The sequence below is a fragment of the Prunus mume genome, linkage group LG7, assembly GCF_029339155.1.
Source record: "Prunus mume cultivar Tortuosa linkage group LG7, ASM2933915v1, whole genome shotgun sequence".
In the NCBI taxonomy this organism is placed as follows: domain Eukaryota; kingdom Viridiplantae; phylum Streptophyta; class Magnoliopsida; order Rosales; family Rosaceae; genus Prunus; species Prunus mume.
The window spans coordinates 3361833-3376286 of record NC_142704.1 but is presented as its reverse complement, the minus strand read 5'-3'; the positions used below and the strand labels follow the sequence as shown (position 1 = coordinate 3376286).

The 14454-nt window shown below is 34.8% G+C and overlaps 3 protein-coding genes across 4 annotated transcripts; 1 reads left to right on the top strand and 2 right to left on the bottom strand.

The window, feature by feature from the left end:
* The first annotated feature begins 4461 nt into the window (after positions 1-4461).
* Positions 4462-5157, top strand: LOC103337640 (uncharacterized). Its single transcript, XM_008240808.3, has one exon. It carries the CDS (start codon positions 4523-4525, stop codon positions 4976-4978), a length of 456 nt encoding a protein of 151 aa, XP_008239030.2. The 5' UTR covers positions 4462-4522; the 3' UTR covers positions 4979-5157.
* Positions 5158-6729: 1572 nt separating this feature from the next.
* On the bottom strand, positions 6730-7435 carry LOC148915239 (uncharacterized). Its single transcript, XM_089055621.1, has one exon. It carries the CDS (start codon positions 7199-7201, stop codon positions 6875-6877), a length of 327 nt encoding a protein of 108 aa, XP_088911747.1. The 5' UTR covers positions 7202-7435; the 3' UTR covers positions 6730-6874.
* Positions 7436-10363: 2928 nt separating this feature from the next.
* Positions 10364-14228, bottom strand: LOC148915238 (PHD finger protein-like protein). Of its 2 annotated transcripts, none has more exons than XM_089041635.1 (6): positions 14087-14228; positions 13833-13913; positions 12651-12809; positions 12154-12414; positions 10808-11455; positions 10364-10662 (listed from the first exon to the last, which is right to left on the bottom strand). In XM_089041635.1, exons 2-6 carry the CDS (start codon positions 13911-13913, stop codon positions 10573-10575), a joined length of 1239 nt encoding a protein of 412 aa, XP_088897761.1. In that variant the 5' UTR covers positions 14087-14228; the 3' UTR covers positions 10364-10572. The 2 variants fall into 2 exon arrangements, with proteins under 2 accessions (XP_088897761.1, XP_088897762.1); XM_089041636.1 differs by having other exon boundaries at positions 13833-13951; positions 14087-14225.
* Between the last annotated feature and the right edge of the window lie 226 nt (positions 14229-14454).

Below are 14454 nucleotides of genomic sequence, written 5' to 3'. Positions count from 1 at the left end.
GATGAACAAATGGTTAGGTTTTAATAGAGTTGTGAGCAAGGTCTAAAATATCAAGGGTTTCGGAATATCCGGGGTCCAAAAACATGGAAATATAGGAAAATTATCGATATCGGTAAATATTGAATAAAAATCATGGAAATTGTAAGAAAAACTTAGGAATTTTGATTGAGACTTTAGATGATGTTTATTTAGTCAATTATCTATTATTTTATCACAAAAAAAAAAATTAGAAGAAAATGGATTGCATGGTGAGTTTGACTTATTTAAGTTGATTATAGAGCAAACTTACAAATATTGAGAAATGGAAGTGCCTTGTTAAGCGGCTCCTTCCTGCCCCTTACCCCTTGGTGTAAATCGGCTTGGATTCTTCTGCTTTCTCCTCCAATACCGTAGAAAGAGGGGAGGGGTAATAAATATAGTTTTGAGTTGGACCTAACCCAGGCTAGCATGTGGGCAAAACCAGCCCCTTACTTTACCTTAGGCCGAACACATGCATTAAAAAAGTGATTTTTTTATTTATTTGAGGCCAGATTTGGACCTAACCCAGGCCAGATCAGTCCCATTTTATTTCTTTATAGTCGAATCCATATCAGTTCCATTAGACATGCTCTAACATTTCAAAATTTGACCCAAGTGCCAGTTTGGGTCGAGCCTCATGTATAAAAGGGCTGGGCCTAAGATTCGATTTATTGGTTAGTTTAAACTCACCAAAATCCAAATCCAAATCATAATCTATATAAGCGAAAACTATATAAAGAGTTTGGGATTTTCCTGTGCTTTGGCAGTTTAGATACGTGATTGAATTGGTCAATCTAGTCATCCTCTCAGCTTTTTTTCCTTCTGATATGTACTAATTTTTTCCCATTATTAATTTATTACTGATAATTTCTAGATATTGCTAAACTATAAGGCATATTTGAGATGGAAAACACTTGGCTCCTAAAAATTAAGCAGGAATTCCTCCTTAGAACCAATCTGTTTTTGACACGTGCTAAATTGTTTTAATATTTTTTTTTTTTTGTTGAAACTTTATAAATATTTTTACAATTTGACAAATGTCAAAACCGCATTGGTTTTAAGGAGGACCTCTTCCTTAATCTTAAGGAGTCAAGCCATCCTATATGAGATTTGGTTGTAATAATGGATCGATCCATGATAGTCGCAATATTTAATTTTAGAGTCATTATTGCTTAGTTGGACAATCACTTTTGGTTTTAAAAAAAAAAAAAAAAATTGAATAAAATACAATCACTTGTTTTTTTTTTGGTCCATTTATTAGGAGTTTAATTTTCCTGTGCCCTCCTGTTTCTTTCTTAATATTTCGCCACCTATACTCATACTAAACATAGAGATAACGCCCGTTAACTCATGGTTCAAATTTCAGAACAACAAATATTAAAAATAATGAAAATAAAAAAAGTTTTTATTTTTATTTGTATTTTTATAACTCTCTGCAGTTTCACGGGCTTATTGATCCTGTTTGGGTCTTCATTCACATTAACAATTTTCTTGGAAATTAGGTCTGTTTCTTTTCTTCCCCTTCTCCCAAATTCTAATTATATTTGACTTTTTTGTTTATCGAGAAACACGAGGAACATAACAGAATTGATTAATATTTTTTGGATTGATCTTTGAAGAATATGTTATGCGTTTCTTCACCAACTAAAAGAATTACTAAGAGGGCCGTTTGGTATCCTATTCAAATAGGGAACTCAAGAATTTTGATTTTTTTTTTTTTAAAACAAGTTCTTAAATATATTTTTAAAATTCAAAAATGTGTTTGATATGCAACTTGAAAACTCTTTTCAAATTTTTAAAATTTGAGAATTTGTGGGTTGTTAGAAAAAAAAAATGAAAAAACATATATTTTTTGTTTTTAATAATTGAAGTGTTTTTTTAGTTGTTCTTAAGTTTGAGTTTTTAAAAATAGGGCTACCAAACATGCTTTCTTTGTTGGACTCAAAATTTATTTTTGAGTTTAAAAAGTTTGATTCAAGTTGAATACCAAATAGTCCCTAATTTATTTTGGAAATTAGTTTAGGAATTGAGAGGGAGGGAGAGAGTTGTTTTGTTTGTGTTCGTGTTTGTTTGACTTCAAGCCAAAACCAGTGAGATCAAAGGGTTTCAGTGCTAGATTAACCCTTGACGGTGGAAGAGTGCCAATTTGGGCTTTATTATTGTTTCAACTTCTGAAAGGATTGGGAGGGGTTTGAACTTTGATCGATGGGTATTTCTCATTGGATGGTTAGAAAGCCAGAGGAAGAGGATGAAGAGTATATTAGAAACAAAGTATCCTTTTCAATATTTGTTTTATTATTCAATATCAATTCGAATTAACCGTTGTGATCTCTTTGTTAAGTACGGGATAGGTGGCTTGTTGGCTTGACCATGCAACCAGGAACGGACTCAGGATTTCGAATTTGAATTAAGCTAAATTTAACTTACATATAAACATACTAAGTAAATGGAAAACTTGACCCGATAATGTAATTTCATTAATAACAACAAATAATAATACACCTAGTTAAAAGGGGACATAAACAATTTCTTCTACTTTTCTTTCTTTTTTTCCTCTGGCTGTGTATTCTTTTTTTTCCCGATGTATAGAGATGTGCAGCTTTCCTTTTCTCCATTATATTCTCCACATGCACATCAAGGAATTCCTTAGGATAGTAGCTTTTTCAATTGGCTAGGCTATAATTTTTTTTATTGCTTGGGAAAAAAAAACCACTTGGGATGTAGCCCAGGTTAGCCATGCCTATGGGCCGTCCCTGCATGCAACTTATGTCTAATTATTATTGTTAGTGTTGGTGACTTTTTTCGTTGTAATTTATTGGATTCCAACAAGATTTCTAATAATTCATAAATCAATATTAAGAATTTTGTGTTATTAGATGATTCAACTACTATAGTTGTAGATAGTTTATTCTCACATTCACGACAATAATTTGACTCTTTTACTCTTTTGCTCTTGAATGAAAAAAGAAGAAATCGTTACTTTGAATAATTCAAGAGTCCCAAATATGAGCTAGGTGGCTTGAGTGAGAACAAACCACTTAATTGTGTTGATGTTGAACCTCATCGTGCCCCTTTCTTCAAGTTAATTGACATTACGATTTTTGTAGTTTTTCAAGATGCCAATAGTTGGAAGTTTAGGTGCTGAGATCAAATGCATTGACCAGTCAAGTCTGCCTTACAATTCGCAAGACTATCCAAAGCGCGTATTGAGAATCGCAGAAGACAAGACACCATGATCAATTTCAATCACATATATACTTCTTCCAGATGACTAATTAAAGTTTATGAGCGTCACTGATATTTAACAGTTTGGTTTTGAAAACTGAAATCTCCATCTTTGGTCATGGTTAAAACGTTCTATCACGCGAAATTGAATTTCCAGGTTCGATTATCCTATAAGCTAGATTGCTTATAAGCTAGATTGCTTTTGTTTTCAACGCATAAAACCTGACTAAAATATCAGAACTTACTCTGCACTAACTACAAATTTTATTCTCCAACTAATTGTGGCAACGTGTTTTAGAGCCCCAAAAAACATGAGCTGTTAGGAATGAAAACAAGCCAAACAAGTTTGAGGGCACCCGTCCCATCTTGGATTATTGTTTTTAGATATATTTAGTTATGTACGCATTCTTAATACTAATACTATAGATAAATCCTACACAATTTAATTTCTATAAACAAACCAAAAAAAAAAAAACCCAAAAAAATGAGAGTTGGCCCTATTGAATTTTATTTTGATTATTAAATTACTTTTGATGCCCTATTGAGTGTTTTGGTCTTTTTTATGAGGTTTTAGAGTTTGGTTTGTTTTAAGAAATTAATGGCAAATTTATAATTTAAAAGAAGTTAAAAACCCTTTTGTTATGTTGTAAATGAGTTTTGGGTGTGTTTCTAAAGTTCATTTCATATATGGTTTTTTATATATATAATAATTTGGGCTCCTATATTAGGTATAATAGTGAATCTCCCCTGTTTTTATACATAAGTTAAGATTTTAAGAATTAAGTGTATTGAACTTACAATTTTTATTTTTATTTTGATAAAGTGATATTCTAAATTATTCTAATTTATCTACGAGGAGGGAAATTAGAAATCGAGTAGAAAAAGACACAAAGAGAATTGACCAATTCTTTCATTAAAAAAAAAGAGCATTGACCAATTCCTTCTTAAAAAAAGAAAAAAGAAAAAAAGAGCATTGACCAATTCCAAAATGTGTCTCTACTGCAACATTTGTTTTGCTTGTACTTCGGGGTCCCCTTAGTCTTGAGATAGTCTACCACTAGAGGATGACTGGTAGAGAGACTTTGTGCACGCCTCACGAATCATGATGCACTCGCAGAAATTTTTGCCCACCCAGGCCCTACCCCATCTTACACTCCATGCTATCTCTGTCTCATCTATATGATCAATTAATTGCTATATATACACATATCCTCAACTTCATTATGCATCATCTATCTATCTATCTATCTATCTATCTCTCTATCTCTCTCTCATAAAAATGTTGAGCTCTTTCCTTTCTTTGTTCAATAGGATCAAAATAATAGACGCCATGCTAGAACTTGAGAAAACCAATGTAAAAAATTTTATATGCAGAGATGAGTTAAGTAAGAAGCCATTTTCAAAGAAGCAAAAGATGAATGGCAGTACTTGCTTTGATAGTTCAGAGCCACTGATCAACAGGGAATTGGAAGATGGGAAACTTTGTGGGGGGAGATCAAGCTATGGCAGTGCAGCTGAGGAGAAAGGAGAAGTGATCAGAGTAAAGATTAAGATGACGAAGCAAGAAGCGGCACAAATGCTTTCCAAGTGCAAAAATGGAGGGGTTCTCGAATTCAAGGATGTAACTTGTGCGCTTGCGCAGATTCCAACGGATCGTGTTAGTATTGACCCGTCACCAGTCGCTTGCTGTGGTGCTGGTCCGGCAGTTCTGAAGACCATCCCTGAAGAATACTGACAGCAAATATTTTTACATACTTGGGAGTATTGGTTAATTTTTTTTGGCCTTCAGTACGTAGTACTAGCAAATTAGCATGTGAAATTTCACTTGAAATATGTCATTTGTAATTACCTGATGATTATGTTCTGATACGATGCAGTTTTCGTTGGATCTAATGAAAGTTATAATTTACTCAATTACAGTATCAAGGTCCCCACTTTATTCATTGGTACTTTAGGCGAAGATGTCCTTTTCTATCGTTTATATAGTTTACATAGGTTTGTCCTCAGATGTATATAGGCCTAGTTGCAGGCTTAAACTGTAATTTCCACTCTCAAAACTGTTTAGAAAGGGTGTTCGGTTTTCTTTCTTTTTATGAGTTTTTTTTATCGCAAAACGTCTCTGCGATACACGAAATTGTCACATCTGGTCCCCAATATATTTTTTTCTTCTGTTATAGATGGTCTTGCACGTTAACCTCCGCACATCACCAATTTGCATGTATTATGTAATTCAGCAATTGAAATCTCACCACAGTTTTTGAATAGGGCTTTGCCACTAATTGGATCCCAACTTACCCAATGATGGTTTGGATATGCAAAACATCATGAGATATCTGGCCTATGATTTCTTTCAGGTGTATGGGCCTTAGGTTAAAAAAAACAAGAATCTGTCTGGTTTGGGTTGCCTAAACCTCAACTTGTAGGGTGTCACTGTCACTCAAATTAGAGCCAGCTAGTGTTTCTGTTGTGAGAGATTACTATGAATGAAATTCAATGCCTAGATAATATTATTGGTTACTTGATTTTCTTCTGGCTATTAACTTCAGTTTGGCAAGAGGTCAAGCGTGAATGAAGGCCACAGGTTTTCCATGGTGTTCTGTGATCTGTATGTCAACATGTTAGAAGTTTGTGGGGTTGAAATGGGCTGCAAGTCTCTGTATGGAGTTAATGCATGCGGCAAAATGGTAGTTAAACACTTGTGAGACACACCATGTTTCATTAGTCATAAGCTGGTTTTAGACTAACCATCCATAAATAATTCAATCCCCACATGCAGTTAGGTGCTCACTTCAACTTTGGGGACCCCAGGCTACTATATATATATATACACCAAGTTGATTTGATTTATGGTTTGATGGAGTATCGAAATATATATACCTTTTTACTTTTTTTTTTTTCAACATCAACTTCCACTAGTGCGGGATGATTGAAAGGTAGCAAATACTTCACAGATTTCTGAATTTCACTGGCTCTTATAAACATGGGAAAATATATGAGATTTTATTGAATCAAACTCTCTGGATTTAAATTTAACGAGTATGCATAAGAAAACTTTGGAAAATGCTACCTAAAAACACCAATAATCTTCAGAAAAGGAACCAACCCACACCAACCCACCCCCCCCAAAAACAAAAAAAACAAAAAACAAAAAAAAAGGTATGTTTCCTGGCAAACCGACTTGGACTTGCCAACTTCAATTTGGACCATAAAGATTTGAAGAGAATTTAAAAGCCACTTTTCAACTTGAATTTGTACGGACATGTTATCTACTTGCATGGACAAATGCCATATACATGCACATACAGTCTCAAATTTCCTGGTATAGTTTTGTTGGTTGAGCTCTTTCATCTTTATTCATATTGGTAGAGGTTCGAAACTCCAGATACCCAATCAATATTTGTGTGTAAACTCCCCTCCTCACCCAATCGCTTGTACTAAAATAAACAATCCCAAATTCCCAATTGAAAATATGAAAGAAAACCAAGATCAGAGCAAGGGAAAGTTGTTTTACATATCAAACCACATATGAGCTCACCATTTTAGAAAATTTTAATTACAAAATTGGGTCATCACCCACACCAAATTAAACTCTGCAAACAAAGAAAAACAAAAAGAGTTTGGATTTTGAGACTCATCTATCCATCTCATTTACTTCAGGGCACTCCATGATACTCTCCAAAGAAGGCTTCCACCCTTCCTCAACTTTGGCTCTGCTTCTCTGGATCTCCTCCAAAACATCTTCCAAGCTCTTCCCTCCTCTATCTTTCAGCTGAATCATCAACCACTGTAGCTCTTCCTTGGTCAACACAATCTTCACCCTTATGTTGCCATCTTTGCTCAAATTGCTCTCTTTCACAAACCTAATTTCATTTTGTCTTTCTTCTTGCTCATCCTTTTGCTGCTGCATTTGATCCTCTCCTTGGTGCCTCTCTGTGCATGTCTCCACACAATTTCCCATGGTCTTGGGTTGTGTCTGCTACAAAAATAATTAAGAACAACTCTTTTTGTTGTTTTAAATCAAAACCATTAAAACCAGTTTTGGACACAAGAAAAATCAGGCTTTGATGGAGAAGTAGGTTAATGTTGAAGTGCTTTTTGCTGCTGGTACATATGTATAGCTAGTTAGAGCATTTAATGGATGAGAGAAGGGAGCTAGCAGCAGTATTTATATAGGTGTGAAATGGAAGAAATAAAATAAATAAAAACAAAGAAAAAGATTACGTAGACTTGTTTCATTCACGAGTTTTGATTCTTCTAAATTTAAAAGTCAGAAAATTCTTATGTCACTGCCTATGGATATGTCTGCCTGTGACATTTCAAGGCCCAGTTGCTGCATAATGCATAGCTAAGCGTTCACAAGAGTCGCAACTGTTGTCGATATTTTTGTTATAAAAAAAACGGACATTTTATTACAATCAACTGATCTAATTCACATCTAAATACAAATTATTTTGAATATTTTTCTTTTGGTTATGACAGAAGTTAATGATTAAAGAGCAATGATAGAGCAGAATCATATGTCGGCGCATGGAAATTACTATTCTTCATATAAACAATGGAGGCACGGGCCAAATAATCATTTTATCACAGTTCGGCCAAATCGGGAAGTACTTGCAGCCACCAAATTATTGATTGAAATATTTGAAAATGCAAACTACGCAACAAGAACAGAAGAAAAAACCCTCTTTGTCACGGCACTAAATTTGATAGCGAGAAATGCTTAAACATGTTTAACGAATTATGCCAGATTCTCACAGAAAATATTAGGAAGAATTCGCATCCACTTTTTTCGGAGCCCAACATGTACATAAGAATTTTTGCTTCTACTCTACTCCCATTTTCCGTTATCAATTTCTTCCTAATATTGCAACAACAGTTTTCCCCCTTTCGTGGACAATGTGAACATAATTTCTTGGAATCTGTAGGCTGAATCTGCAGAAGTTTCATGTCCAAAATTCATGGACCCCATTCCCCGACATGTCACGGGCATACAGCAAGGCTATAACCTAACCTCTTCTGCAAACCATGATATTATAATACAAGGTGCCAAAATTAATAGATATATAGCCACAAGTCCTGTCTTTTCCATAGTCTACTAGGGTTTTTGTTTTCTTCTATAGCATCATCAAGCACGGATGATTGGGGTGGGATGCATAAAAATATAAAAGATTTTAATTTACGAAAATACATGGAAAATTAGACAGCCTCACGCCGACACCATTTCTATTTTTTCTATAATTTTGCCTACCCAGTCATAATTTCCCTCTATTTCAGCAAGTTTTTTCTTTTTCTATTATCCTTTTACTAAAATAATATGGAAAGAAAAATACCATAAAAATAAATGAATTTTATACCAATATTTCCAAGTGTGCATGTGAATGTGCCATAATTTACGTATAAAATGTCTACGAATTTTACCTACTTCATATATTTATTTTCAAAGTGGAATGCAACTTTAAAGAAAAAAAAATTAATTTTGGGTGAAAGAGATTGAAGTTCAAAAGCAGGAGAAGAAAATCGAAAGGGCACACCAATGAAACGTTGAGATTTGGTTTTTACAATTGAATTGAAAACATAGGGTCAAGAGAAAGGGGCTTGTGGTTGAAAACATCTGCCCTCCAGAATTGAAGCATATACTTTTGTGGTGATATATGGTTCTTTTTAGAGATCACTCACTTTAGAGAGTGACTAATTTTCTATTTTGTTTTAATGATTGATCACTTTGTAATTAAAATCCAACCTAATAAGCACTTTTATTACTTTAGGTCTGCAAAAGTTTAGGACCCAAGCTTTTTCTTCTTTAAAAAGAGGTATGAACACAAATATCATGAGCCCTTTTCCATATTTTTTTTGTAAAGCAAACTAAGGACTGTAATTAAGGTTTATTATAAAGCATCGACTAATCTTATTTACAACTGTAAAAAGGTTGATTTTCTGTTAAATTGATTAGATCTTTGTCTATTTTGAAAGCCGCCACAAATTTGAAAAGAAATCTTAGGTCAGGCAGTCGCAGTCCTTTGCGATTGCCGATCTAATTCTTTTGTGAGAGCCCCCGCATAGAACATGTGTTACAATTGCAATGCAATGCGCGAATCATTCCCCCTCCCCTTTGGAGAATCTACTAGCCTTGAAAGTTGAAACCCCAATTATGTAAATAGCCCAAATGAAAAACATTAACATATTGGCCAAATTACAATCTTGGTCCCTACAATTTGATACATGCCATTTTAATTTTGACAATTTAGATGTTTTGTTTTGTTAACAATCACGACTCTAATATTATTAAGAAAAATAGATGGAATGCTTACGTTTTGAATAATTGGTAATCAAGAAAAATAGGGGGTGTGTTGAAGTCATCATGACGACCAATGACGAAAACACATGGCACCCCAAGAAAACAAAAACCCTATGCACAGAAGAAACGTAGAGAAAATCTTGACTTGTTTAAAATACAAGGTGAGTTTGAATTTTTATACGACTAATGATAATAGTTTAATATAATTAGATCACTTTTAACAACCGAAAAAACTATAAGTTATACAAATCTTCAATGAAATATATACTTGATTAGTCCTCTCACTAATCAGCGGTACATTAGTCCTCTCACTCGACAGTCTCCAAAGTTTAGGTAGGATAATGGCTACTTTTTTAATTTTGGATAGACTCGATCAACTGTAAAACAAATGAATACAATCATTTTCCGTCCCCAAGGGAGGGCTAAAAACCAAAGCCAAACCTACTTTTGTCCCCTCCTGTTAAAGAGTGTTGACAAATCTGCATTTCATATGGGGATATTTATTTGTGAATCAGAAAATCATGGCCCCAAGATTTACTCAGCCCCACCAAATACTTAAGTGCCAAACAAGCTTTAAATTATTAAGACCATGGAACAAATCAACATCTAGTCTCACAGCAGATTTGAGTTTATTGTTTGTGTAGGTGCGCTCAAACGCTAACTGCTCGTTTGAACCCGCTCCACAACGTCAACTCATAATCCGAACTGTTCCTTTTTCTTACATCATAACGTTTTGAAAGCACGTACACATGTACCTTGTCCTCATAGATTGCAACATAATAATACAGAATTGTATGATCTAGTCGCTTATAGAAACATTTCATGTCGAGCAAATGAACATAAGAACCTCAAATTATTGTCATAAGGTTAAGATATAAGTCTGCAAGGTAGTAACATTGACACTAGTAGAACATTCTAACTTAGAACAGCCTAGATGTGCAAAGGCTTTTAATACTGTTACTGAAACCGAAAGTAACTCCAAAAGCAAACATAGAAGGTTAATAACGTTAACACAGCAAAGATGCAGTAATAACTTACTCTACACGCCTGCGCTTCTTTGCTAGATTCTCAAAAACCTGGTGGACATCATCAGACGTGATTGCCTTTGATGGATCAAATGATTCCTGCAAAATTGTGCAGCTTACATTTGAGCACAACTTAAAATCGTATTTATAAAAGGGCATACTCTAAAATGGTCTCTTACATGATTTAAGATTATATAAGCACTGCACAGAAAAATATTAAAGTTTATAATCATCAAGGACATACCAGGAAAGAACGAAGCTCATCTTTCATGTCTGCAATGCCATTCAGAATCTCTATTTTCTCTACATGGCCAAGTTTATCGAGCATAGTCAACTCAGCCCCCTCCTGTTGCTGCAATTTTTCTTCTCTCTTCTGCTTTGCCATTTTCTCATACTCCATAATCGTGTCTTCCTTGTCAAGCAAAAACCTGATATGCTTCTGCTCATAAAATTCACTGCACTTTTCACACCTGCAGAGTGCATCCCTCCAGTTTTTTGATAGAAACAATGGCTTACACTCTAAAACAGGGGAAGCATCCACCAGATTAACTCCAAGAACACAAGTAACTTGTGAATTGGCATCTGTCGTGCATTGATCAGAACCTATATTTTTCCCAGAATTTTCTCCAACGAGCAAACCCTCCTCACCAGACACAGGTTCAGAAATGTTATTAGAACTATGAGAAATATCATTCTCCAGCTTTCCAGATCCACAAGCAAAAGTCACATCTCCCAAAACTTCTTTATCCTTGCCAGTATTAACGGAAGAATATTTTTGGCTTCCTGCTGCCAAGATGGTTTGACTATATAGCCTTAAAAAAGAGCAAATTACAGAGCATCCCTTACATATAAAATCCTCATATAGAGGTTCACCTTCCTCGTCTCTTGGAATCTGTAGTACAATCAAGGACAAGTAAAATGTAAGCAGGGTTCTTGGATAGAACATCAACCATTAAAAATTGGAAAAGTTTAGATGTGATCGTCGCAATTGAGAGAGATCAAAGATAATTTCTTTTTTACAAGTAAATGTAAACTCTAACCCTATAAAAATAGTAAGATAAGTCTTCATACTAAATTTCAAATTCTCACAAAAGATCTAAAATCCTTATTACAAAAGCAGGAAGACTACCTTCAAGATTTAGAGTGGCTAAAGTACTTCAAAGTGAGGATTTAGCAATCTAGTACAACTATATTAAAATTATCATTACGTTGATCAACTTTCCTCCAAACTGATGGAAAGCCATTACCAACTGATAAGGAACAGCATCAGAGTATACCCCCTGAACTGATATCATAGCTAAAATACAAGCAGCAGCAGTATAAAATGGGCCCTAAAATATTTGATTTGCTGTTACCGATGACGATTAATCAGCACAAAAGGTGAGAAATTGTAAGACTCATCATAAATACTGGCCGTTCAAACTGACAGCATGACCCAAAACCCAGTACCATTGTATAAATTACACCACTTGGATAGGAAACATGCCTTGCCTAATAGTAGGAGAAAACATGATGTAGATATATCGCCTACAAAAGGAAACAAAAGGAGTATAAAACATGTCAAATATGTAAATAGCCCAAGCTACCAACCTCATCAGAAGAGTCAAGGCCGATATGTTCCTCATGGAACCAGTCCTCACACACACAGCACTGTATCATCTCTACTTGGTCTTCAACATCGGGATCAGGATAGGGGCGACCGCAGGTGCAGTATGAACCCTTGAAATTATGGTTGTACGAATTCTCAACATTTTCCACATCTTTATTTGGAAAAAGCTTGCAGAAGAATTCTCCAAATTTTGAATTTCCACAATCACATCTAAAATTTCTCTTGGTCCATAGTTCTACAATCTTCTCCAAGTAATAAGAAAGGCCATCATTAGATTTAGGCACTAATACATCAAGACATAACAAACTTGAAAAAGTATAAAACATTTAAAGCAGTAGAAATAACACACCAAGAATACCAGAACCCAAAAGAACATAGACCACTGAATAAGTGATATAAGAAATGAAAACAAAAATTGCAAAGCCTTATTTGATTAACTTAACATAAATATTTACCATTGGTAAGAATATCAAAATACCTCATGGCCATCATGGCAAGACAAGCTGCAAGCTGTGCAAACCCCAGCATTCCCGTCCGGGGTGCAAGTCAAGCATGAGAAAATTGCTTGCCTCTTCATATAACCATTATTGTAGGTACACTCCTTGCCTTCATCGCCTCCCAAAACCAAATCAGCTTCCTATGAATGATCAAACACCAAAAAGTAGGAAATAACTAGAAAGCAATAGTAACGTTTTATTTGAAGTCTGTAATACTCTTTTCAAATTTAAGATTATGAAGGCGGATCAAGCAGTCCCAGAAGATAATTGCTCCTGCTCCTCAAAAGATTTGGCTTGGTTCATTGATTAAACAAATGTATAAACAAGACATTGTTTTAAAGCTGATTAGTTAAATGGGACAAGACTAAACATCAAATTAATCAGTCTGAAAAAAGTAGAAGAACTGGGAATTCTGGAATTAGGAATAGAGTTCCCCAAAGACGAACTATTAATCTATGTTTCATTTTCACAATCCATCACTATTTGATTTAATCCTTCCTCAGATCTTCTGCCATCCCTCAAAAAATCAAATATTTGGTCACCAACCCTTCGGCCAGTTGAACAATTAAATACATTTTGAATGAGCTGAGCTCAATCTTCTGTGTGCAAGAGGACCAATCATGACCTTTGTTAACTTAATCAGGACTTGTGAGCCAGTCCAGGGTAGTTGTGCCTAACTCAAACTCTCAAAAAGCTTTCAGACTACTAACTTTACCTTATTTGGGCTTGTTTACAACCCCAGAAGTAGTAATTCTTTGCAACTTAATCCCCACTTGCAAAATTTATTTTCTTTTCATATTCGCACTTTCAACATTTACTAATTTTTCTGTTACAAGAAATATCTTAAATATTGTTAAGCATGAAGTTAGCTGTCCAACCAAGCAAGTATGTATATTCACGAAATCTTCAATCTTGAAAGGACAACTCAATCGCAGAGAAGTTACATAACCCTTAAGCCAATCGAACCTAGAATGGATTGCTTATCCATTTAAAACCTGCTTAGCTCATTATAACAACTCTGTTCAAGATTAAACCTAGTATTGTCTTCAAAACACCATAAATGGTAAAATGCAACATTTAAACCCATTTAATTTCACTGACATCTTACAAAAGTAAAACACTTTGGACAAATTGGTAACTGATTATGATAAAAAGAGGCAAACCAGTTCCTGATCCTCAACATCCTTGAGATACTCTTGGATTGAAACGGTGTGTTCAGCCTCATCCTCAAACGCACTGTCCATCTGCACAAAGACAATCAATTTGCTTCAGCGCAAAACCTCTGTACCCAAAACCCAATTTGAAAAACAAAAATTTCAGTCAAGAAATTAATCAACAATTGCAAGTAAGGAAAGAATACAACCTAGAACAGTAAACCCTAGACGAAATGGGGAAGTGAGTTTTCGAGAAAAAGTACCAATTTGTTGGGGCAGGTGTCTTAGGGCACTCAGACGTAGACGAGAATGACGATGTGGGTGTGAGATTGAAGCAGAAGAGAGGGGTTCGAAGAGAGAGAGAAGAGGCAGAGGGCTAGGGATATTATATGTGGTAAGGACTATAAGGACATTTTCCCGCCATATTGAGCCCCTATTGAGGGGTGAGTTCACAGATCAAATGACTAAATTCCGTTCCCTCCAATCCAAATGCGAATATTTTTGCTTTGCTTCTACAATGGCTTCTTTATTTTTTGGGGGTTTCACTAAAACACCCAAAATAGAAGGTTGAAATTATAAAAAAACTCAAGCACTATTTAAATATATAAACACATCCAAAATCCATCATTAC